The sequence below is a fragment of the Lissotriton vulgaris genome, chromosome 10 (assembly GCF_964263255.1).
Source record: "Lissotriton vulgaris chromosome 10, aLisVul1.2, whole genome shotgun sequence".
Taxonomy (NCBI): domain Eukaryota; kingdom Metazoa; phylum Chordata; class Amphibia; order Caudata; family Salamandridae; genus Lissotriton; species Lissotriton vulgaris.
The window spans coordinates 3211044-3236717 of record NC_141698.1 but is presented as its reverse complement, the minus strand read 5'-3'; the positions used below and the strand labels follow the sequence as shown (position 1 = coordinate 3236717).

At 51.1% G+C, this 25674-nt stretch overlaps 1 protein-coding gene across 4 annotated transcripts in view; it reads right to left on the bottom strand.

The window, feature by feature from the left end:
- KDM5C (lysine demethylase 5C) overlaps positions 1-25674 on the bottom strand; it is a 466536-nt gene that overhangs the window by 38935 nt on the left and 401927 nt on the right. For all 4 annotated transcript variants that reach the window (XM_086940146.1, XM_086940145.1, XM_086940147.1 and 1 more), the window contains one exon: positions 10323-10522. In XM_086940146.1, the coding sequence (XP_086796272.1) occupies positions 10323-10522 (200 nt within the window). The remainder of the gene's footprint in view (positions 1-10322; positions 10523-25674) is intronic.

Here is a 25674-nt window from a genome sequence, read left to right as displayed (position 1 = left end):
GTCCCTCTAGAAGGGTGGAATGCTAACCCCGTCGCCAGAATTGGCGAGGGGTTAGTATTCCAATTCGTATGACACCTTACTCGACATGTTTTGATAAAGCAATACCAAAGATAGCATTTAACCGCGAGGATTATAATGCACTTAAGAGTATATGGTATGCGATATCATGGAACAGCTATTAGGACATGATTCCGCAAGCTGCAGACAGGCTCAGCTCATGCCAGAGCACCATCTCACACGATTCCAAGCACTCTGCCTTCAGGATTGTCAAGGCCTGCCATAGGAGTGACTGATAGGAATCTGTGTGTCCATTTTAGGGTTAGGTATAGGTATACTACACCTACAGCAAAGGGTGATTACACGACTTTGCCCCAGCTGTCATGCAGCCAGTTGTGTCAAATTTAGGAGGCCAGCCAGGGGTGGCACAATACGTGCTGCAGCCCCTGGCAGCCCTGGGTACACCTATGCCCTGAGTTACAGGGTCTGATAAGGTGGCCCAGTACCAATTGGTAGATGCACCTAGGGTACATGAGGTAATTTAGAAAGAGAACAGCCAGGCTGTGGGTCTGATTGGCAGGCCCACAGCCAGAGAAAGTCGTAAACCAGTGAAACAAAAGCAAAAAAATCTGGGTGATCATAGGATTGCAGACCCTACTCTCCTACACTCTGCACACTCCTGCCATCTAGTGCCTTACAAGCAAACGCTCGGCACACTCCTGCCATCTAGCGCTTTAGAAGCACACGCTCTGCACACTCCTTCCATCTAGTGCCTTCAAGCACACGCTCTGCACACTCCTACCATCTAGCGCTTTAGAAGCACACGCTCTGCACACTCCTGCCATCTAGTGCATTAAAAGCACACGTCCTGCACACTCCTGCCATCTAGTGCCTTACAAGCACACGCTCTGCACTCTCCTGCCATCTAGCGCTTTAGAAGCACACGCTCTGCTTCTAGAGCAATAGATGGCAGGAGTGTGCAGAGCGTGTGATTCTAAAGCGCTAGATGGCAGGAGTGTGCAGGACGTGTGCTTGTAAGGCACTAGATGGAAGGAGTGTGCACACGCTCTGCTTCTAGAGCAATAGATCGCAGGAGTGTGCAGAGCCTGTGCTTCTAAAGCGCTAGATGGCAGGAGAGTGTGTGCTTCTAAAGCGCTAGATGGCAGGAGTGTGGAGAGCGTGTGCTTCTAAGGCACTAGATGGCAGGAGTGTGCAGAGCGTGTGCTTCTAGAGCACTAGATGGCAGGAGTGTGCAGAGCGTGCGCTTCTAAGGCACTAGATGGCAGGAGTATTCAGAGCGTGTACACACTCCTGCCATCTAGTGCCTTACAAGCACACGCTCTGCTTCTAGAGCAATAGATGGCAGGAGTGTGCAGAGCGTGTGCTTCTAAAGCGCTAGATGGCAGGAGTGTGCAGGACGTGTGCTTGTAAGGCACTAGATGGAAGGAGTGTGCACACGCTCTGCTTCTAGAGCAATAGATGGCAGGAGTGTGCAGAGCGTGTGCTTCTAAAGCACTAGATGGCAGGAGTGTGGAGAGCGTGTGCTTCTAAAGCGCTAGATGGCAGGAGTGTGGAGAGCGTGTGCTTCTAAAGCACTAGATGGCAGGAGTGTGGAGAGCGTGTGCTTCTAAGGCACTAGATGGCAGGAGTGTGGAGAGCGTGTGCTTCTAAGGCACTAGATGGCAGGAGTGTGGAGAGCGTGTGCTTCTAAGGCACTAGATGGCAGGAGTGTGGAGAGCGTGTGCTTCTAAGGCACTAGATGGCAGGAGTATGCAGAGCGTGTGCTTCTAAAGCGCTAGATGGCAGGAGTATGCAGAACGTGTACACACTCCTGCCATCTAGTGCCTTACAAGCACACGCTCTGCACACTCCGGCCATCTAGTGCCTTACAAGCACACGCTCTGCACACTCCTGCCATCTATTGCCTTACAAGCACACGCTCTGCACACTCCTGCCATCTTGGCTATGCCTTACATGTTAGAGACTATCCGGCAGCAGATTCCTTACCGTAGCATGATCCAGAGGTGTCAGACTAGATCAGGAGATTTTTCGTGAGCAGTACTCCTGCGCTCCGGTAGGTGGTGACGTTCGGCTCCGTGTGACGTCGTAGACCGCAACAGAAGTAACATGCGTGGCGCCTAAATAGGGGCTACCCCAGTGCACTGACGTCCGTTTCTTCTTGCAATTTTCCACACCAGGAGTGCAGAGCCACTTAGAACACTGACCACTGGGGTGGAAAACTAGGGCCCTGAAAGGGGAACAGCCCTGTCCCTAGAAATACGTTCGCAGGGAGGATGTGTCGACAAGGAATCTGCAGCTAGATAGTCTCAAGCAGGTAAAACATTAATGAAGGTAAGTAACTTGTTCATTGATCGAGACTTCTAGGCACAGATTCCTAACCTTAGAATAAAATCCCAGGCATTACCTCCCAGGAGGTGCATCTGTGAAATGGTTTTACACTAGCGAGTCCTGCAAGACCTAATTGCCCATCTTGATGGACCGGACTGTCCAGGCAGTAATGCCTTGTGGTGATATGTAGAGAAGCCCATGTTGCTGCCTGGCACATATACAAGAGCGGGATTCCAGGTGCTCAGGGAAGGACTAGGGCAGCGGGCACCAGGCATTTTCCAGTTTGGGGGAGGGGGGGGAGGGGGTGGCGGTTTTGCAACAGTGCTACATTATCGGCCCCCTGTAACAAAATAAAAGTGGCGGAGCAAGCAACTAGAGCTTTTCAGTGCCACAACACCCCCACCTCCTCCAGACGAGGAGAATTGCCAGGGCTGGTTTCTCTTCCCAGTCCCAGCGGCAGGTCTGGTGGAATGAGCATTCAAACCCTCAGGGGGTTGCTTCTTGGCCAATGCGTAGCAGATCTGGATACAGAGCACCAGATGGCAGGAGTGTGCAGAGCACGATCCATCGAGAGACGGTCCCTTTCTGCACAGCTTTGCCCTTCTTCGCTCTGACATACCACACAAAGAGTTGGTCACATACCTGGAACTCCTGTGTGATCAAGGAAGAAAGACCACACTGTTTCAAATCAATGAAGTCACTACACTTCCTTAGAGGGATGTGAAAAAGCATAAAAGGTAGGCAAGGTGATGGACTGGCCTACATGAAAAGGAGTGACAACTGTCAGGAGAAAGGAAACCGTGCGAAGAACCAGCTTGTCTGGGTAGAGCATGTCTGCTCAAGACCATCCCCGCAGCTAGTTGCCTGCTTGCAGTATAAGCAGCATCGAAAGCTGACGTTAGGCTTTAGTTTGCCATGTTTTCCCCCTCAAAGCTCTTTGCTTTTGTACGATATTCCTCCAGGAGGGGTGACAAGAGGATTTCGTACGCCCCCAGGATTGGTGATCATGTCTATTTAGCCGTGCATTGGACTTGGCGATCCGTCACTGCAGCTCTCTCTAGTTTCCTTCCTACTGGCTCCAAGTTTTTTTAATCTTTTCTCGAGGGCCCCATGGATGCTGGGGACATGCTGTCCACAGCAAGAGCAATCAGTGAAACAGGCTCTACATGGCCTTGTACATACTTCGGGTCCTGTGTTGAATCTCTATTTTTTCTTTTTCTGTGGTGCTACTGCTTTGGATGTCGCTGGCTTAGCGAAAACCTGCCTGCCTCGTTGCTCAAAGATGGGGAGCACAGAAAGATATTGATTCCTCTTGTATGTAGGGGTGTCTCGAGGATAAAACAGGCCTCCTTTTCCACCTCCATCTCTACCGCGAAGGTCTATGCTGCGAGGTCATCAGGGGAAGGCGGCTTCAAAGGACAGGACTATCTCCTCTAAAGGTGAGTCGGCCTCCACATCCACCCACAGCATTTCCCTATGTGGCGCCTCTCCTAGATCTTCGGGGTCGACAACGAAGATACCTTCATCTTCTCCCTACATCTGTAGCATGACTCTTCTGGAATTTCTTCCTGTTACTCGCTTAAGGTGTCCTGAAAGCTTCTTTTAAGAACGGTCGCTCTAGGCTCCTTAAAGAGTATCTTTCCCGGTAGGATGGAAAAAGCCCTGAGCTCCTTCAACTGCCAGTCACTTCTGCGTCGAGGGCTTCACCTTTAGTGACTCAGGGAAACCGCTTGAAGAATCAAATTTCGGCGTCTTGGGTGTATGTCTAACTGTCTTATCTTTTGACGAATCAGATGTTTTTCGAGCAAGTGGTACTGTGGGCCTGGGGTCTATATGGCAGGTCTGTTACACTTTTAAAACCTTGTGTTCTCCATCTTGGTGTTTCTCCTGGGCCTTCTGTGTCTCTACCTAAATTGGGGAAGCCAAGAATTCACATTTGAAAGAGGCATTCTTGGCTTCATCTTTAATTCGTTGCCTACTAGACGACTGTTTCCCGTCTTTGGAATTATTTCCCGTTTTTGGAATAATTATGCTTGGATTTTTCTGAATTGACCATAATTATATTGGTGGCACTCTCGGTCCATGCCACTGGCATCTGTACTGGTAATACTGCAGCTTTAGCAACATACCCAGAGGACAGGCGATGGGTGATGTCTGTATCGGTCTTGATTGCTCGTAGGTCTCACCGACCGGTCTCCTGAACAGGTACTGCTTTTCAAAAGTAATGTCTAAAACTTTGTCTTGTACCCCCCACTTGACCAAGGTGCTACAGAGACAACCTTTTCACCAAAGTGCTCTTGTTAAGAAATGTAGACAGCACGGATACAGGCATCTCAAGATGTATTGATTTCAGCCTAAGCAGGAAGTCCTCCTTTTAAAATAGCCTTTGCTTTAACACCTTGACCGCTCTGCGAATTCTGCCGCAGTGCTGGTGATTTATGGAGTGGGCAGGGGTTCGGCCGGCGCCCGGCCGTCCTCCGCACACACCCACTGTGACGTCCGACGCATGGAAGGGGTTAAGCTTGCAATCTTTTTGTAATAAATCCATGAACGTTGCCATCCCGTGCTATATATGTCAGCGTACTGTGATCGGATCGCTGATGGGTTTCCAATTTTTGCTGGTGTTGTTTCAAAAACGGACTTTGGCTAATGTGTCTAGTCACCGATTCATAGTAGGGATGCCATGCAAAGGAGTGTGGGCTTGTGTGAGAACTGCATAGATGACCAAATAGGTCTTTAGCTCATTTACAAAACAGGCTGTCGATGTATTGTGACACCTGACCTTATGTAATAAAGCAACAAATAAAACTGTGGCAGGATTCTGCATACAAGAAACTCCCATTTTCCGTAGAAGGTCTAAAAAACATTGGGATCAAATATTGGACCACCCAGCCTTGTCGTTAAAATCCAAAAAAGAAGATTGTTTTGATCTCAGTTTGAACAGGAATGTTGAACTTTGTTGCGGCTCGATCAATTAAACTGAAGAATTTCACAAGGCAATCAGGTGGAGAATCCAGGAAAGGGCTGTGAACGGCTCCTTCTAAAGGATCTGAGAATCCTACTCCGGCATAGACCCACCTGGGAGTTATGCATCTCGTATACTATCATTCAGTCACTATCAGTAGTGTTGACTCCTGGGTTTTTATCACCATTTGAGAAAGTGTCCTCATCTGTCCCCCTGCAATCCCCACACACACACATTTGCCTGGCTTTTGATGCAACTCTGACGGAGGTGTACTGGGTCGCGGTAACGAGGCTCTCAGCATCTGTGTCCTTTACATAAAAATGTATCACACTTGGCACCACTTCAGATTACCCCTATACGCCCCTAGTAAATGGTACCCCTTGTACCTAGGGCACAGGATCCACAGGGGCTGCAGCACTGGTTGTGCCACTCCAGAGACCCCTGACCCAGGCTGCGCACACTGCAGCCTGCATTGCATGCCTTGGCACAGAGAAAAACGGCAAAGTCAAGATGGCACACGGCCTAATGTATGGCTAAGTCACCCTCTAGCAGGCCTTAAAGGCTCTAAGGCATGGTGACTATAGCTCAGGTGAGGGGATATCTGAATGATGCCAAAAGAGGAGGGAGAAGGAGGTTCTAAAGATCAGGTCGTCCTCCTAAGAATACATGTAAAAAGGAAGCCAATATCTGGGTTCGGGGCCCTGTCTTGTGTGAAGGCTACCTAACAAAAGTATGTTGGTGTTGCTTTTTAAGAAAGAAAAAATGTTCTTTCTTGTTTTCCCCTCACTCACCGGAGTTTCTTCACTGTGACATGCTTCATCATCGGGGTCATCCCAGTTCTCTACGAAAAGGGGCGAACTACGACTTGCGAACTACGTAGGAGCACTGTTAAGGTGAAGGACTATGTGTGGTGTGAGAAGAGTGGAGTGGATGTGTGTGTTAAAAATACCGTGCTAGTGGGCCTCAATGTTTTATTCTGCTCCTAGACCGGTATGTTAAAAGTGGGGTTTATACTGTGTACCAACCAGTGATGTGGGTAGGTTCAGTATATGGTCAACATGTTTCACGCTACCCCTAGCGTTTCGTCTGGACCATACAGGGACCAGCCCTGTATAATGCCACTCCTAAAAACCTAGATTTAGGATTTGGAGAATATATTAGTGCAAAGAATATTTACAGTGAATGACGCTGTTCCAACTTGGTACACGCGCAGATATATTGTTCAATGGTGAACATTTGTTGGTGCTTAGTGGCACATCATGGTCTCTTAGGGGGGCGGTATCGCCTCGATGGAAACAATGTTCCTAGTCAGCAATGCCGTGTGGTATTACCTAGCTGCTTCCCCATGGACCGCATCTTGAATGAGCAGATATACCTGTACAATATGTAAGTCTATTCCTTAATATTGTAAGTGCCAGGGAAGCCATAGATTTCATGGGTTGGAAACTCGACAACTCTAGTTCCACAGTACCACGGTGGCTTCAGTGAATACATGAGTGTTTGCTACCAAACAACTCCTCTTAATAAACCCACACTGATGCCAGTGTGGGATTTATTAAAATATGTACCCAGAGTGCACCTAAGAGGTGCCCCCTGAAAATCTACCAACCCTCGTGTGGTCTGACCAGCTGTAGGAAGCCACCACCAGACACGTGTCTGGACCCGTGGGTAGATAGCCCCCACTCTCTGGGCCAGAAACAAAGCCCGTCCTGGGTGGAGGTGTCACACCTGCTTCCCAGGCAGGCACAGTGTTCGAGAGGGAATCTTTAAAGGCATTGCCGCCTTTGTAATTGTTGGACTTGGCCCTTCTGGCAGGTTCACCCCTAAACTTTTTGCTTTGTGTTTGTGACCCAGTGGTAGTGATTTTTGGCTTCTGCGCACTTTCACTGTGTCCCAGTGGAAAGTGCGTGCTCTCCCTGAGTGCGTAGAGTGAGGTTGGCCTGCTCTCCCATAGGAATGCATGGGGAATGTCGGTGTCCCTGGTAGTTCCTGATGCGTGAGGTGTGCATGCGCGAGTTTGGTATGTGCGAACTCGTGAGAGTGAATGCTGCGCAATGGTATGTGCGGCGTGTATGTGTCTAGTGTGGAAGTGCCACTTCTAGACATGGCTGTGTGTGTGCTGTGAAGGTGCTGGCGTGTGATTGGCTGGAGCTGGCTGGTGAGCCTGGCTCCAGGAAGTCTGGATGGGTCTGCCCGGTGGCGAGTGTGAGATTAGCATGCTGATGGAGGAGTGCACCTGGGTCCTGAATAGGGCTGGGCTTTCCCCACACAATGCTGGCTCCGCCCCTTGTGGTGCGTCTAATGACCCCAGCCCTGTCAGTGAATGAAAACGGTGGTTGAGCACATCAAGAGTGCTCCAAAACCAGCTGCGACTGGTTTCTCCCCCACCCTGCACCTACAGACAAAGGAATGTAGTGTATAAAAAATGGGGCTGTGTCCCCACAGAAGTTGTTCTCTTCCAGGATCCTGAGGGGGCTGTTGCTGGGCAGGAGGACCGCCACTTGGATTGCCTCCCTGCCTGGAGGCCCAGTGAGCTGGCTCTGGGCCCAGCCTTGCCCCCTGCCCACCTGAAGAATTTGGCTGGAGCCCTATTTTGCTTTATTTTCCTCTAAAGCGCCTAGGAGCGCTTTTGGTTGCCTTTTAGCGCTTGAGAGCGCTTTATTGTGACCCAGCGCTTAAGAGCGTTTTATTTTGCTTACAGCGCTTGGGGAGCGCTTTATTTGCCTAGAACGCCTGGGAGCGCTTTATTTTCCTTGCACGGCTGCCCACGCCGCGTTCTGCCGTGTTCCAGCCTCGTACTTCTGCTGAAGACCACCGCGCCGCCATTCCCCAGCGCTTCCCAGAGTCAGGGGGCCTGTCTTCAGGACCGCACTGCCATTGGCGGCCCCAAGGAAGAATCGCCATGCTGTGATTATGCCCCGGCCGCAGGGACTCCCTTGCATCATTCTTGGGCTGCGCAGGGATTGGCCAAGCCCCGAGGGCTTCCCCGCGCTCACCCAGGAAACCGGCCAGAGAAGTGAGGGAGGCGTGCGCAGGGCTCTTGGAAGTCCGACGAGAGCCCTCTCGGCTCCGGAGAAGAGCTGCAGAGAGAGAGCCAACGCCGCCTCCCCAGGTAGCGGTGAGTGCAGGCGTGCCCCGGGTCGCTCCTCTGCTGGGGGCAGTGTCCGGCCCAGATCTGAACGAGCCCTGCGAGGCTCAAGAGCATTCCGAGTCCCCCGTTTGGGACTCCAACGACGGGCCATTGTTCTCGAGTCCCCCAGAGGGGGGGGGGGACGGGACGGACTCCCACAGAAAGGCGCCACAGTTTTCGGAGCCTGAGAGGCTCCCGAGAGGCCGCAGTTGTTGTGAAGCCACGAGGGCTTCAGGGGGGCATTTTCATTCGAGCCTGCGAGGCTCTTGCCGGCACATTCTTTTCCCAGAGCCCCGAGATGCTCAGAGCGCCATATTTGTTTAGAGTCCTGAGAGACTCTCAGGGGGCACTTTTGTTTATTTAGAGCCTGCAAGGCTCCCCCCATCATTGTTCCTTCAGCTGCACAGCACTTCGTGGGCAGCTGCCACGTTTAGGCCCCCTGACTTTGGACACAAGGCGTCCTAGCCCCAACAAGGCCAGTTGGCCTAGGATCTGCCACATGTGGTGGCTTAGGTGATTCTTGCGCAATTGTTCTTTTGCTACACCTCTGAATATTTGGATACATCATGTGTTTTCCTTCCCTGCACCTCTGAATGTGTTTTAATGCGTCATGTGCCATGTTCTTACACCTCTGAATGTATGTTCTGTAAGTGCTAATTCTACCTAGTGCTAAGTTCTAAAAGTGCTGATTCCCGACAGTGGTCCATGTGGCCCTGTCTTGTACATATCCCCTGTAAATTCTGCCCGTGCCTGTTGGCACATTGTAAAGCGTGTGTTTTATCTAATGTGTTTTGGTATAATGCAAAGGCTATTTTTATATATAACCTTGTGTGGAGTTTCCTTTGTGGTGGGCCTTGGATGTTGTTGCTGGGGTGCATGCGCAAATACTTAACTCACATCGCCTCCAAGTTTAGCCTTGCTGCTCGCGCCACGTTACCTAGAGGGTGAGCAGGGGTTATCTTGGCGTGTAACTCCCTTGCCCTGACTTAGGAGTGGTGGTCTCTGACTGACTTTGGCGCAAGCCCTGGCCAGCCAGGGATCCCATTTCTAACAGTAATGCAACCCCAGCCTCTGCTGCTAGTAGCAAATGGCATCCCCCGGTTCAAACCCCAACTGTAGGCGGGAAAACTTAACGAGAAAAGGTGTTGTGCTCCCCTTCGCGAACTCCACCCCCAAGGTGCTGGAGGCGAAGTAAAGTACATTTTCCATGCCACCATCTTGAAGATGGTGGGATTTATCTAATCATGGCGAAAGCAATGCCTGCGCGCCCCCCCCCCATAGGGTGGCATAATAGTAGGTGTAGACACCCCATGTAAGGGACTCATTAGTCCTGGTTACTCCCAGTAACGCCCCTAAATCTAGCATTTAGGTGGCTCCCAAGATCTTGAAGGCAGATTCTAACCAATGAGGCGGTATTCAGTATTCTAGATTAATGTATGGTGTTACATTTTAGGAATCTGCCTAAAATGAAGGGCCCAGCCCAAAAAGGCATTGGTCTTGCTATCCAAAAACACGTTCTGAGGCTTGAATGTGACAACAATGAAATGTAATAGGATTCCTAAGGCATGAAAAACGTAAAAAATTATTAAACAAAGATTCAAACTGCCATTAGGATTAAAGTCCAACTCCTTTAAAACATTTTAACCAAGGGAGTGCAGAGTTGGGACATTTTTGCCCTTCGGGGAAACGCATCAAAAATGTATATTGCCCAACTTCTTGAGCCCAGGGGACGATACCCATTACCACCCAATACTAGATAAACCGATCGAGATTCCAGGATACGAACAGGAGTGCGATTGCCGAACTTTTTGTTCATTAAAAGTGCAGAGGGCCATAAATACTGGAAAAGGCCAGAGCAAAAAAGAAAGTAGTATGTCCTACCTCCACTAACTTGCGCAGCTTCTCTAAGTTGGGTGGTTGGGATCCCTGCAGAACCTTCCAGATGGTGTGATCTTCATCCAACGAAACCTCTAGAAGGTCACCTTCCATCATCAGGTCCTCCAGCAGTCGTCGTGAGGATTCAGAGAGCTCCAGTACAGGTCCTTCCAGACGTGGCAGGCAGGAGACGAGGAGATCCAAGTCTAGAAAAGAACAATGAGTCGGGTCAGAGGAAGAGCATCCACCACTCGAGTGCCTGAAGGGAGTGAGCTGCTCCAAACAATCTCGGATACATGCAACAAGTCTGTACACCGCTCACAATGCCTAAATCAATTACAATTTCACCGCTCTCAAAATGAGCCAGCATTTGATGGGAAATATCGCGGTGCATCAGCACGAGGCGGAATGATGTGGTTTGCAGCAGCGTAACGGAAAAAGCAGGACCCTCCATCATACCACACGGACTGAAAGCGCCATCCCATAACCACTGTAACCGTTTTAGGCAACCTGGCAGAAACAATCCAGTTTAGCGATGTCTAAATCCTATCGACGGAGGAAGGTACGGATGGCTCAACCAGACATGTACAGCGACCGGGCAGCCATGTTCCATGGAAAAAACAAGTTACTTACATGTACACTGTGGTTCTCCAGTATTGAGCTCCTTCATAGATTCACACGATTGAATCTTCCCATAATCATGGTGAAAGTCCCAGAAAACTTAATTATGCAGTACTATTAGAAGTATATTAGGAAGCATTGAGAAAGTACATTAGTAAAACAATCTATATCATTAGCCCCTTAAGTGCTGCCTCGGTGCATTGGCCGACGGCAGCACTACCTCCCCAGTGCTGCGCACGACCATTGGACGTCCATTCAGCACTAGTTCCAATGGACAGCGCAGCACTGGGGAGGAATGTTTAATAGCATCTATGAGGTTAAGATAGACCCAAACTTCAACAAATCAAAGACAAGCCTCAAACCTCAACTCCCCTGCAGAGCCATCATACCTCAGATTTCTAGAACAAGTGTGACTGAGAGGATCGTCACATGAGGGATAATGTGGCAAGTCGAAAACGGGGAGTTGGGCGGGCCGCATGTCAATCTATGAAAGATCTCAATACGTGAGAACCACACTGTACAGGTACAGAAGTAATTTTTTCTCCATTATTGAATCTTCATATTCACATGCTCGAATCAGAATAGCTAGCAGTAATAACGTTGAAATCATAGTGATAAGGCGAAGATAATTCTTAACACTACTCATTTTTAAGGAAAAAACAAGTTATGTAAATAACCTTTTTAATACAGAGAATCAATATTAAAAATGTATCCATATAAATATATATTACCTACTAGCGGTCACTAGTAGGTAGTTATAGTTAGGACCTAGTTAACGATAGTGTAGTAAAGTGCCCCATTTTGCATGGTTGCCCCCCACTTTTTGCCTAACGGTGATGTACTTTGAGTGTGCTCTGGGTTCCTCCCAACCACGTACCCAGGGCATATGGTCTTACCCTAAACTGTACTGTTACAAAACCCAACTTGCAACTCTCTGGCCACATGTATGTTCCTTGCAAAAGGTACCATAGGTACCAAGGGCACTGTGACCAGGGAAGGCCTTGAAGTGCTGCAGCACTTATTGGGCCACCCTTTGAGGCCCTGTACCGTTACACTTGCACACTGTGTAGTCTACAAAGACAAAGGTGTTGCGTTTTGTGAGCCCCATGAATCTAATTCTATATTTCTCTGATCGAGGGATTTGGACTTACAACTGAGTTCTCTTCATGAGGCCATAAGACCCAGCATCTGCCCCAGAAAGGGTCAGAAGTCTGTCTCTGCAGTTACCAGAGAACAATTCCCAAAGGAGTGCCCCCCAGTGTGACTTCACTTTTCTCATTTCACACGCCCTCTCAAAGGCTGTGAACCATTTTGTGATATCACTTCATATTTAAGGACAACCACTTTGGGGATTTCAGGATCATAAGATAGCTCTTTATCCTTATTTAGGAAATTGCAGCCACCATGGACAGGTGCTAGGCCCATCTCTGCTCTCATTTTCTAGAGCCAGCAACCTGGTCTCTAGATACAGTCTTTTGGTCAGCCTTACTAAAAGGCTGTCCTTCTCATTGGAGTCAAGCTAGCCGGGCTGATGAGAGGTGTTACCTCGAAACCGGTCCGGTCCTCGGATGCTTGATTCCGTTCTGGGAAGGACATGGCTTTTGTAGTTCGGACTGGACTGTTCCCATGGGGCACAGGGTCAGAGCTGATTTGCATATCGCCATTGTCTAACCCAGGGTGGTGTGGAGTGCAAAAAAACGATGGATTAGGACCCAGATCTTTTGACTGGGTTGAATGTGTGACATTGATCCTCATTCGGTCCATCACCTGTTGTTTTTGCAAACTCGCTATAAGTGTACTGGGGATGCCCAGACGTGGGTCCCAGGCACTCCACACCACTGGAGTCAAGCTAGCCGGGCTGATGAGAGGTGTTACCTCGAAACCGGTCCGGTCCTCGGATGCTTGATTCCGTTCTGGGAAGGACATGGCTTTTGTAGTTCGGACTGGACTGTTCCCATGGGGCACAGGGTCAGAGCTGATTTGCATATCGCCATTGTCTAACCCAGGGTGGTGTGGAGTGCAAAAAAACGATGGATTAGGACCCAGATCTTTTGACTGGGTTGAATGTGTGACATTGATCCTCATTCGGTCCATCACCTGTTGTTTTTGCAAACTCGCTATAAGTGTACTGGGGATGCCCAGACGTGGGTCCCAGGCACTCCACACCACTGGAGTCAAGCTAGCCGGGCTGATGAGGTGTTACCTCGAAACCGGTCCGGTCCTCGGATGCTTGATTCCGTTCTGGGAAGGACATGGCTTTTGTAGTTCGGACTGGACTGTTCCCATGGGGCACAGGGTCAGAGCTGATTTGCATATCGCCATTGTCTAACCCAGGGTGGTGTGGAGTGCAAAAAAACGATGGATTAGGACCCAGATCTTTTGACTGGGTTGAATGTGTGACATTGATCCTCATTCGGTCCATCACCTGTTGTTTTTGCAAACTCGCTATAAGTGTACTGGGGATGCCCAGACGTGGGTCCCAGGCACTCCACACCACTGGAGTCAAGCTAGCCGGGCTGATGAGGTGTTACCTCGAAACCGGTCCGGTCCTCGGATGCTTGATTCCGTTCTGGGAAGGACATGGCTTTTGTAGTTCGGACTGGACTGTTCCCATGGGGCACAGGGTCAGAGCTGATTTGCATATCGCCATTGTCTAACCCAGGGTGGTGTGGAGTGCAAAAAAACGATGGATTAGGACCCAGATCTTTTGACTGGGTTGAATGTGTGACATTGATCCTCATTCGGTCCATCACCTGTTTTTGCAAACTCGCTATAAGTGTACTGGGGATGCCCAGACGTGGGTCCCAGGCACTCCACACCACTGGAGTCAAGCTAGCCGGGCTGATGAGAGGTGTTACCTCGAAACCGGTCCGGTCCTCGGATGCTTGATTCCGTTCTGGGAAGGACATGGCTTTTGTAGTTCGGACTGGACTGTTCCCATGGGGCACAGGGTCAGAGCTGATTTGCATATCGCCATTGTCTAACCCAGGGTGGTGTGGAGTGCAAAAAAACGATGGATTAGGACCCAGATCTTTTGACTGGGTTGAATGTGTGACATTGATCCTCATTCGGTCCATCACCTGTTGTTTTTGCAGTCCTTCTCATTGAGGCTGTCCTCAATGTCCTCAGTAAGACCTTGACCTCAGTCATGGGCCTGCACTCTCCCCGGCAGCTCCATCGCTGCCGCTGAGCCACCCTGACTTGGTGTTCTAGGCTGCTGTTCCCCTGCCTGCCACGACGCAATAACTGCGCTGAGTATTGTTTCATCGTTCCCTTTTCTCATCATAGTTTCGTAGTGTTGTCTCTGTATTCCGCATGGTCATTTTATTGCTCATTGCTTTGCATTTGTGCCCCATTTCGCTCAGTTTCTGCTACTGGTCCCAGTGTTCACTGCCCTCTCTCCTCGCTGTTCCCTTCTCCCTCTTCCCGCCGCTGCTGACCCGCGGCCCCTCGCCCCGGCCATCGCCTGTTTTCCGCCTCCCAGCTAAGCACCCCACCACTCCATAGCGCCGAGTGCTGCACAGTCGCACAGCAGACGCACGCAGTTGGGCGCGCCGCTGGGGCGCCAAAGGCAAGCTCATTTGCTCCTGTCCGCGGCCAGGAACCCTGGTTCTCAGAGGCTACAACTCCGCCACCCTCCACGCATTCAACCCCGGAAGACGAACCAACTGCGAGAGATCTTCGCCAAACACCACCCACGGACAATTCTCGTGCAGACCCTGCCATAAATCCTTCACCATCGACGAAGCCCCCACTATCGCCGTAGGACCGTCTGTTCCCCCCCCCCCTCGAAAGCATGACATGCATTCTCCCTAACGTACGCTCCCTGAAGCGACACCGTAGAGATCTGGGACCTGATCGACAACCTCTCCCACAACGTCGCCTTCTTCACGGAAACCTGGACCAACACCACCTCCGGCCCGACATCGCCACTGCCATCCCCAACGGCTACAAGATCCAGAGAAAAGACCACCCCCACCGCCCAGGATGACTCTCCATCGCACACAAGACCCCCCTCTGACTCTCCACCTCCAGCACAAGTGACCCCCTTTCCAACACCTCCACCTCCACTTCCAGACCAGCCCCAGGACTACGCTACACGGCACCCTCATCTATAGACCTCTGGGACTTCACACCCAGTCCACAACTACCATTGCCGAGCTCGCCGCACCACACGCCATCACCTCCATGAACTACTTCCTACTTGGAGACATTAACTTCCACCTTGACAACCGGAACGACCCAGACTCCACCACTCTCCTCGAGAACCTTGCCAACCTCAGACTGAAGCAGCTGGTCAAAACGCCCACACAGAGCTGGACACACCCATGACCCCATATTCGCAGGAGGAACAAACATCAGTTTAAGCCACACCACCCAGCCCCCCTGGACGGACCACCACTGCGTCTTTCACCTTCAACACCACCGCCGCACCCAAGAGCGCCCCCCCCCCCCCCACCCGCCACAAAGGAAATGGAGCAAGGTCAGAGGAACACCTCTACAGCACCCTCTTCAAAGACCTCACCCAGCGCTACGACTGACACCACTCCGCAGCCGAAGAATTTCACCGCTGGATCTCCTGCTGCACCAAGCTTGCCCCCCTCCGCCACCCCACCAAACCACTCCCTCTGAAGGCCGCCTGGTTCACCACAGAAATTCAAGAAGCCAGGCGCTCCTGCAGATGCCTAGAGAAAACCTGGCAAAACCAGAAAACCAAGGAAGCACGGAAATACAGCAGCGCCCTGAAGGAATACCACCAGTGCATAAGAGACACCAAACGGACCTTTATAAGACACAAAGTCCAGATCAACACGGCCAACGCCAAGAAACTGTTCAACGTCATGCAGCAGTACACCAAACCCCCCAGCCAAGCCACGGATGTCACACCTTCCCAGGAACTTTGCAACACGCTTAGCTCCTATTTCCATCTGAAGATAAAGGCCCTCTATGACAATTTCGGCAAACAAACGCCGGACACCACCACCCTTCTCTCCGCCACCGCAAATAAGCCAACAGTCATGACCTGGAATACTGCCACCATCGAACACCTCACCTGTCCTGTAGAGCCATAAACTTTTGGTAAACCGCAGAAAAAGAACTGGACAAAAATAGCGATTTAACACAAGCAGCTTGAAAATAATTGCATACAGCTATTTATTTGCTATGATTATATAATCTGTTTAATGATTTAGCGGCGAATCGCCCAGGACGGCTTCATCATGTTACAAACTTTGGGAAAAAGGAGGCATAAGAATTTCTTATTTATTGCCTGTTGACACGATTTAGCTTCAAACTTCTGTCTCTTCTCTACTACAACTCGTCTTCTTAAATTCTAGCTTTAAAATGTTGATCCTCTGTTTTACAAAACATGGTGGTACGCCCAGCCCTTTATGATTTTAATGAAATCAAATAAAAGTATTTTGATTGATTGACATCACCGCGACCATGAAGAAAAAAACACGCAGGGGCCCCAACGGACCCCTGCCCACCGAATATATTCCACAGGGCTGCCGCCATCGCACCTGAACTTGGACGGACCATAGACTCCTCCTTCAGATCCTGCATATTCCTCAACGACTGGAAGCGGACAGAGGTTAAACCCCTCTAAGAAGTCAACGGCCAACCCAACAGACCTGAAAAAGTACCGGCCCATCTCTCTCCTCCCCTTCACGGCCAGAGTCACCGAGAGACTCCTGAACGCCCAGCTGACCGCCTTCATCAAAGAGAACTCCATCCTGGACGCCTCACAATCTGGATTCTGCAGCAACCACAGCACTGAGATCGCCCTCCTCGCCGCCACGGACGACATCTGCATACTACTAAACCAGGGACACACCACGGCCCTCATCCTCCTAGTCCTCTCCGCAGCCTTCAACACATTCTCACATGGCATGCTCGCAAGACTTCACGACACGGGGATACAAAGAGCCGCCCTAGACTGGATCCAATCCTTCCTCTCCGGCAGAACCCAGAGGATCAGACTCCTTCCCTTCCTCTCCAAACCCACTGACATCAACTGTGGAGTACCCCAAGGTTCATCGCTCAGCCCAACGCTTTTCAACATCTACATGGCCCCCCTCTCCACCATCCTCAGACAGCAGGGGCTCAGCATTGTATCCTACGCCAATGACACCCAGCTCATCCTCTTGCTCACGAAGAAACCCGAAGACACCAGACTCTGCTCCCACGAAGGAATGAAGGACGTCACAGCTTGGATGAAAGACCGTCGCTTGCAGCTCAACTCATAAAACAGAGGTCCTCATCCTTGGCCCCTGCACCTCCGCCTGGGACAACACTTGGTGGCCCTCCACCCTCAGAAAGCCACCCACCCCTACAAACCATGCATGAAACCTCAAGATCATCCTAGACTCCTTCCTCTACATGAACCGCCAGATCAACGCCATCGTTTCCACCAGTTTCAACTGCTTGCGCACCTCAGCAAGACCTTCAAATGGATCCCAACTGATTGCAGAAGGACCGTCACCCACGCGCTCATAACCAGCAGACTGGACTACGGCAACACCCTATACGCCGGAATCAAAAATACTCCCCTACACAAAACTCCAAACCATCCAGAACGCAGCAGACAGACTTGTCCTCTGAACTCCAAGACACGAGCACATGACCAACACCTACGAGCTCTCCACTGGCTCCCCATAGAGAAGAGGGTCACCTTCATGCTCATCCACACCGACAAATCCCTCAACAACATCGGACCCAAGTACCTCAATGAGAGTCTCCTTCCACGTACCCAGAGGAACCTCCGCTCCGCCGACCTCGCCCTGGCAGAGGTCCCTCACATCCGCAGAAACAGAGTTTTCTCCTACATCGCAGCCAAAACCTGGAACGACCTTCCTGTGAACATCAGACGCTCCCCGACCCTGCACACGTTCAGGAAGGACCTCAAGACCTGGCTCTTCGACTGATCCGGAGCTCCCCCTCCCGCGCCTTAAGACCCTCACAGGTGAGAAGTGTGCTCTTAAAAACCCTTATTGATTGCCTGATCCACCTGTGTGAGATCTAGGTATTGAGAGGCTGATTCTTGGAGTCAAAAGTACTTAAACCCTTTTCTCCCAAGGAACTGGAGGGGGTTGATCTACCAGGTCATTCCCTTCTGCTTCCTCATCTGATTAGTCTTCACCATTTTAAGATGGGTAGTCCTTAGCATACCCAGCCAACAGCTCCTGGAGCTTTTGTTTGGTGCGATGGGGACCCATGGTTATCTTTTTAATTTTACATAGGTACTTTACCTCCTTGAAAGACAAGTGAAGGTAAGGGGTGAGGTCAAGCTCCTAAACCCTGTCCTCTATGTCATTGTGGTTATTTTCACTAACAGCTGGGTTCTTGTTTTGGGACATTGTTAAAAAAAACTTCTAACCCTCTAATCCTAGCTACAGTGACTCTTATTTTCTAAAATTCTAAAGGTACTTAAGCAAGGCCCTAACAAGACTTACAGCCTGATTCATGAAGTAAAATTGCGCCCGCAATCGCAGCGAAAATGCAATTGCGGGCGCAATTTCCGTAATCGGCATTCATCAAAATTGCGAACTCGCAAACACATAATTGCGAATTCGCTATTATATTCGCAGAATCCCGGTAGGAGAGCATTAGCGAATCGGAAAAAGCGACAAACCACGGATTCTGCGAAATAAATAGCGAATTCGCTATACAATCGCAATCGGTATTCATGAAAAATCGCAAATAGCGAAAAACCCAAAAATCGCAGTTTGCGCCGCGCAAATTAAGGACAACTCAAAGCAGGTGGTAACCATAAAAGCCATGCAAAAATTACATTTAAAAAACCGTTGGCCAATCACCAACAGGTTCAGGCCAGACCAATCACACATAAGGACAATCATCAGCAGCAGCATTAGGAGTTCCACAATGCCAGGAATGTACATGGTGGTGAGGCGTCGAAGGCTACAGCGATTAGCACGGAGGAGACGCAGGATCCAGGACAGGATTTTCCACCAGCGGGTCACCTTGCTGGGCCAAACCAGAGCAGATATATGCAAAATACAGGCTGAATGGGGAAATGATAATGCAGCTAATACAGGACCTTGACCCCCTGATGCAGCACCCACCAAGCCGTACCAATGCGGTGCCTACACATGTGCAGGTATTGTGTAGCCTGCACCTCCTGGCCTCCGGGAGTTTCCATGGGATAGTAGCGGCTGCTGGGGGGATATCCCATCCCACCATGTCACGCTGCCTCCACACTTTCGTTGACGCCATGCTCACCCAGCTACACCGTCACATCAAATTTCCCGCCAGCCAACAGGAATTGGACTTGACCAAGCTACAATTCTACAATGTAGCCCATTTTCCACATGAACTCGGATGCATAGACTGTACCCACGTCGCCATCTGCCCACCAGCTGCCACGGAGTATATGTTCCGCAATAGAAAGTCCTACCACTCCCTCAACATCCAGATGGTCTGCAATGCTAAGACATACATCACTGACATTGTCGCACAGTACCCAGGGAGTAGCCATGACTCCTTCATATTCCGGCACAGCGGCCTCCACACACGACTGGTCAGGGGAGAGTTTGGGGAAGGACACCTACTTGGTAAGTACACTTTGTTGGAAATGTCACATTGCTAAGATGTAACAGCGCAGCACAGGCAATCACCATCTGCTCCTCTCATTCAGGTGACAGTGGCTACGCCCTCCGTGAATACCTCCTGACCCCATACCTCAACCCTGCTACACCCCAGCGGTACAATATTGCACACATACGGACAAGGAATTGCATAGAAAGGACATTTGGCCTGCTCAAGAGCAGGTTCCGCATACTGCACAAGACAGGTGGGGCCATGTATTACAGTCCTGCAGTGTGCTGCCGCATTGTGGCTGTCTGCGCAATACTACATAACATTGCAACCAAGCGCCGGATACCTGTCGACATCTCTGGCAGTGAATCTGAAGGGGACAACCGGCCACCTGCACATGCGCGCCATGCACGCGGGGAGAACCCAGCTGAAGGCCACAGACGTCGCAACCACATCACAGTGAACAGTTTCTAGTGCACCCTCTTCCCTCACCCCACAAATCACTAATGCATGCAAAATGTAATAATGACAACGCTGATGTGTGCTGCAAAATAAATGTATTTGTCTCAATCACAAAAAAAGGTACCAGTTCAACTATCTTCCACTAACAGTATTAATGCATACTGCAGTGTCAAAGGACAGGGCAGGCTTATAGTCAGCCTGTGCCTGTTATTGTCAAATGTACTCAAGTGCACCTCCTGCGCGTTCCGCACAAGCGCCTCTGAGGCGCATCCTCTTCCGGGGCATCTGGACCTGGCGTGGGCCTGGTGCTGCGCCGGAGTGGCGGGACTTGTGAGGCAGAGTGGCTGCTGATGCTGGATGCCCCCTCACTAACATCATCACCCCCAACAGTGGCAGGTAGAGCAGGAGGGTGTAGTGCCGTAACCGCCATGGTCAGGTGCTCCAGGACCCTGGTCATGTCCTCACAGCACTGGACGAGTTGGTGCTGCTGTGCTAGTGACCGCCGCGACAACTGTGAAGTTGCATTGGCTGCAACATAATTGGACCTGCTGTAGGAGGCCAGCCGGCTCATGAGCTGATGGTGGCGCCGGCGTGCTGCACTGCGCTGAGTAGTCATCGCAGCAGTGTTGGCCTCCATGGCTGCAGTCATGTGGGCCATTCCCTCCCCCACACCTGCCATGGCTGCAGTCATGTTGTCCATGCGGTCCCCCATACCTGCCATGGCCGCCGTCATGCGGTCCATGCGGTCAGCGACTCCGGCCACATTGCGCCCAATCTTGTGGAGCTGGAGCTGAATGGCACCTTGCTGCCGTGCCTGGCGCTGATGGATACGCAACATGCGTCTTTCGACGCTCATACGCGCCAGCCCCTGTCCATTGCCCCTCCTGCTGCTTGCTGCAGTGGTGTGCTGGCGAGACCTGCCACGCCTGCTCTGCTGGCCTGACACTGTGGCTGGCCGCTGTGTTGCAACTGTCGCGGGCCCAGATGTTGTAGCACCAGCTGCTGGTGGTGTCACAGCAGGCGTTGCTGGTGCGGCAGGGACTGGAGGCACACTAGTCGCGGGCCTGGCTGCGGCTCTAGGTGGTGCGCCAGATGCAGGGGGCACAATAGTCGCTGGCCTGGCTGCGGCTCTAGGTGGTGCGCCAGATGCAGGGTCACAATAGTCGCTGGCCTGGCTGTGGCTGTAGGTGGTGCGCCAGATGCAGGGGGCACAATAGTCGCTGGCCTGGCTGTGGCTGTAGGTGGTGCGCCAGACGCAGGGGGAACACTGCTGGTGGACCTGGCTGCTGGTGGTGTTGAAGCGGCAGGGGCTGGTGCCTGTGTTTGTGGTGGCACCTCCTCCTCCTGGGCCTCCTCATAGATTTGCAGCCTTTCACTGTCACTGCTTTCAGCGCCACCTGTGAGGGTAAGTGGACGATCATTAGTTGCATGTATCTGTCAGACGTGCAGTTGCTACATGCATGCTGGGTGACATTCCCTGAATGGCTGTGGCTTTGCGTACTTTGGAACCTGTCTGGCTGCATTGTGGTACTACTACATTGTGGCCACACTACATCTCCAACAATGCTTCAGGGCATTCCCTGATGTGCAACAATGGCATGACTATGGGACATTATGGGAGCCTATTTGGTCATGGACATTCATAGGGGACAGGGTCGCAGTTGCATGCCACTTACCTTGGGTGTCTTGGGTGGTGCGGGATGAGTCGAGACGTGTGAAGCCAATGCACGCCTCCCTCTCAAGGGTGTCTTCCACCTGGTCCTCCATGGGTGTGTTAGGAGGGACTGTAGGTCCGCCACCTCCAGTGCCCGACGACTCTCCAAGGCGCTCCGCCACCTTCTCTTTGGCACGACCTCGGAGGTCGTACCATCTTTTTTTCAGTTCCTCTAGTGACCTATCGGACACACCCACGGAGTTGACGGTGGAGGCAATTGCCTGCCAGATCCTCCTTTTTTCTTGCTCCGGGACCCTCCTGGAGTCTTTACCAAAGAGTTTGTCGTGGTTGGCCACCACCCCTTCAATCAAATGTTCGAGCTCCTGCTCTGAAAATTTGAGCTTCCTCTTCCGCCCTGTGGTGTTGCTGGGGCCAGGAACAGGTTCCTCTGACATGGCAGCAATGTAGTTGCAGAGTACAAATCACCAGAATAGCAGCAGCTCTCCCACTTGCTCCCTCGAGGTCTGCCTCACTGTGGTGAATGGGGGTGGGAACTGGCTGCTTCCTGGTTGTGATGTCATCACTGTGCTCGAAATGAGACTTCCCGTTTTCCCGATCTTGCGATTTTGCGATCTCGCAAATAGCGATATCGCAAATAGCGATATCGCTATTTGCGAGTTCGTAATCCCGACGCGGGTAGCCGGAAATAGCGATTTTTCTGCGATTATCGGTAATCGCAAACGGAATTTGCGCCCGCATCGCATTTTTTTATCGCTAATCTTCATGAATTCAGATTTGCGATTTCTCAATAGCGAATCGCAATTTTTCGCTATTTGAGAATCGCAAATCCCATTTTTCTTGAATCAGGCGGTTAGTAATTTTGCTAAAATGTAAGAGTTCTGTTGTGTGATCAGGTGGTAACCAAGTAGTCCAACAAATGCAAAGTTGTGTATCCCACCGCTGATCCACCAATGTAGGATGCTGGCTTTGTATATAGTGCACCAAAAGGAGGTATAGTGCGTCTTGTGAGCGTTGGAAACTACAAGGGATTCTAATGGAAGCTGACCCTTGATGTAAGTGGGGTCAATAGGTGCAGGCTTTTACTTTTTCTCTACCCTCGGCGTAATAATTCTTGCCCGCACAGGGTCTTTAAAAATGTGTCCATATGCTTAAGCATTCCCTTGAGCATAGGTAATGTTCGAGAAGATCTTTGAGAGGACCTTAAGGTTTAGAACAAGAAATCCTCAAGAGCCTCCTTGTGTAACTCCACCCCATGGTAATGAACAGCCCGTTAAGCAGCTCTATATACCCTATGCGGTCGTCGGGTGGCGAGGGTTTGGAAGGATAAAGATCCAGATCAATGTCAGTGTTATCATCTATGTCATAGTCCTCCATGGGGTCTTCCATGGGGTCTTCAATGTCCTGTGGCTTATCTTCACCCCCATCCCCCTCATATTGTGGATCAGATGATAGTGGTTGTGAAAAATGTGTAGGTGTGATAAGCAAATTTGGGTCAGTGGGTGAAGGAGGAGAAGGGTTAGTATCCACATTCTTGCGCATTAGAGGAATGTGGTAGTCCTCCCGTAGGCCCATTTTCCTATTTCCTGGTAGTTTAGAGTGAACATGGCCAATGTTTGGATGATCAGTTTTTTGTTTTCGGATCCGTGTTTGCAGGCGGAACGTCAAAACAAGGCTGTTTTGATGGTAGTCGTTTTTTCTTTGGGCACCGTAGTTTTCGGCATCAAAAGTTTTGTCTCTGCTTCAGTAGTGAGAGGATGGCAACAACGTGCTTAGATTCAAAAGTTTTGGTTCGGCCCCGCCATGGGGCCAACTCGATCCAGAGCCTTGTGTTTCTGCGCCGGGCTAGAGGGCGGGCGTCCAAAACTTTCTCTTGGGACCGACCTTGGCCCGGGGGCAGAGAAAGGACCGGGGCCTTTTTCTTTGGCAAATGTTCGGGCCGGGGGTATCTGTACTCGCGGTACACTGACCTGGTGTAAATTCTCTTGTTCTTCCATGTCGGAGTCGGCTTCGGACATGTGTCTCCCCTCTTCTTTGGCTCCTAGTGCGAGGAATCCTTCCTGGTCAGAATCTTCATCGAAGAGGTCCGGTGCGGAGCCGCTTTGTTGGAACATTTCGTGACGTCGAGCCCAAAAGTCACAAAGAGTCTTCATAGATCGAAACGATCAGCACGCGTCGCAGTCTTGTTTGTCGTGTTCCAGGGATAGACAGATTGCGCACTTTGTGCAAGTCGGTGAGCGGAAATCTTGCGCGACACCCAGGACATCATTTGAAAGAGTCAGTTCCATCGACTGCTAGCGAGCCCAATGCAGGTAGGCTCAACAGCCCTCCACGAATCTTCTGATTGAAGACTGACTTGAAATGATACGCGGAGAATGGGAAACATGATCGAGAAACAATACAGTCGAGGGTAGTGGAATGCGTGTCGAGGGGTGAAAGAAAGTGCCATCTCTCTTGCATGGTATGCCCCCACTTTTTGCTAAATTGCTGATGTGCTTTGACTGAGTGTACCCTGGGCCCCTGCCAACCAGGTGCCCAGAGCCTGTGTTCCTTCCCTAAAACTGTGTTGAAACTAAAACCCAATTGGCATCTCTGGCCACCTGTCAGCCCCAGGTAAATGGTATCCTAGGTACCCAGGGCATTGTGACCAGAGAAGACCCCTAAGGGCTGCAGCACTTATTGTGCCACCCTTAGGGGCCCTGTACCCTGACACACACACACTGCCTTTGCAGGCGGAGTGCCTTGGTGCAGAACTAAACAAAGTCGACATGGCACACATCCCTGCGTGCCATGCCCACAAACACTGCCCTGGCATACATCAGTCACCCCTCTAGCTGGGTGCCCTATGCAAGTGGTGTGGGAGGTGCTGCTGCCATTAAGAGTATATGGTGCTGGGAGGTTGCCATTACGAACTCCACAGCACCATAATGGCTTCACTGAAGACTGACAAGTTTGATATCAAACTTCTCAGCACATTAAACCCAGTGTGGGATTTAATGCCAGATGCAGGACAGAGGGCAACTTAAGAGTTGCCCCCTGAAACTAACCTACAATCCACATCTGGTCTGAGAGGCTGCCACACAGCAGACATGTTGCTGGACCCCTGGGTGGAGAGCCCCCGCTCTCCTGGGCCTGCAACAATGCACGTCCTGGGCGAGGTGCTAGGTCTCCTCCCCCAGGATGGGCAGGGGAAGCTTCACATGCCGCCTTTGTGAGCTTCTCCAGACCACTTGCTGTACCCAGCAACTGGCTCCAACCGGATCGGACCATCACTCAGGCGGGAAGAGTGGCGGGAAACCCTACGTGAGGAAAGGGGGTGTACCAGCCTGTGCCAACTCCCCCCCTCAGGTGGGAGAGGCGAGGTGAAGCACAACTCTGGGCTCCGGCCATCTTGAAGATGAGGAAACCTGCCCAATCAGAGATATGGCTCCTGCCCCCCTCCCACAGGAGAGGAGCAGGCTAGGGGGTGTACTCACCCCAGGACAGGGACCCATTGGTCCCTGCCCTTGCCCTACATGTAACGTCCCCAAATTTAGTATTTTGGGGCACCCTGAACCTTCCTTTCTCAGAACCCGATTTGAAAACAAGAACCAAGATCAAGAAGACGACCCGCCGTGCAGCTGCTAACAAGGACGACACCAACTGACTTGGCCCCAGCCCTACAGGCCTGTTGATCCTTGAACCTGCTCCTGCCAAATCCTGGGTCTCCAGCGGGCAGCAACCTTGAAAATCCCGGAGGACCTGCCTGCCTTGAACATCTTAAAGACTGGGACTCCCATGAGCAGTGGTTCTGCTCAAACAGTAATACCCCTGGTGCCAGCTAGGAACCGCAAATCCAGCACACTCTGCACCCGCCGAGCCCAGCCTGTGCCCGAGTGAACAAAGACCCTGAGGACGTCCTCCCGGCAATTGTGACCTGAGATCCAGTGCCCAAGGACCCTCCTCGATGACCTAGACGACGCCTGCAGCCTCACAACCAGGGACCCTACCAACCACAACCAGCAGAGGGTAAAATTTCCCGACGTGAAAAGACACCCCTGCACCCGG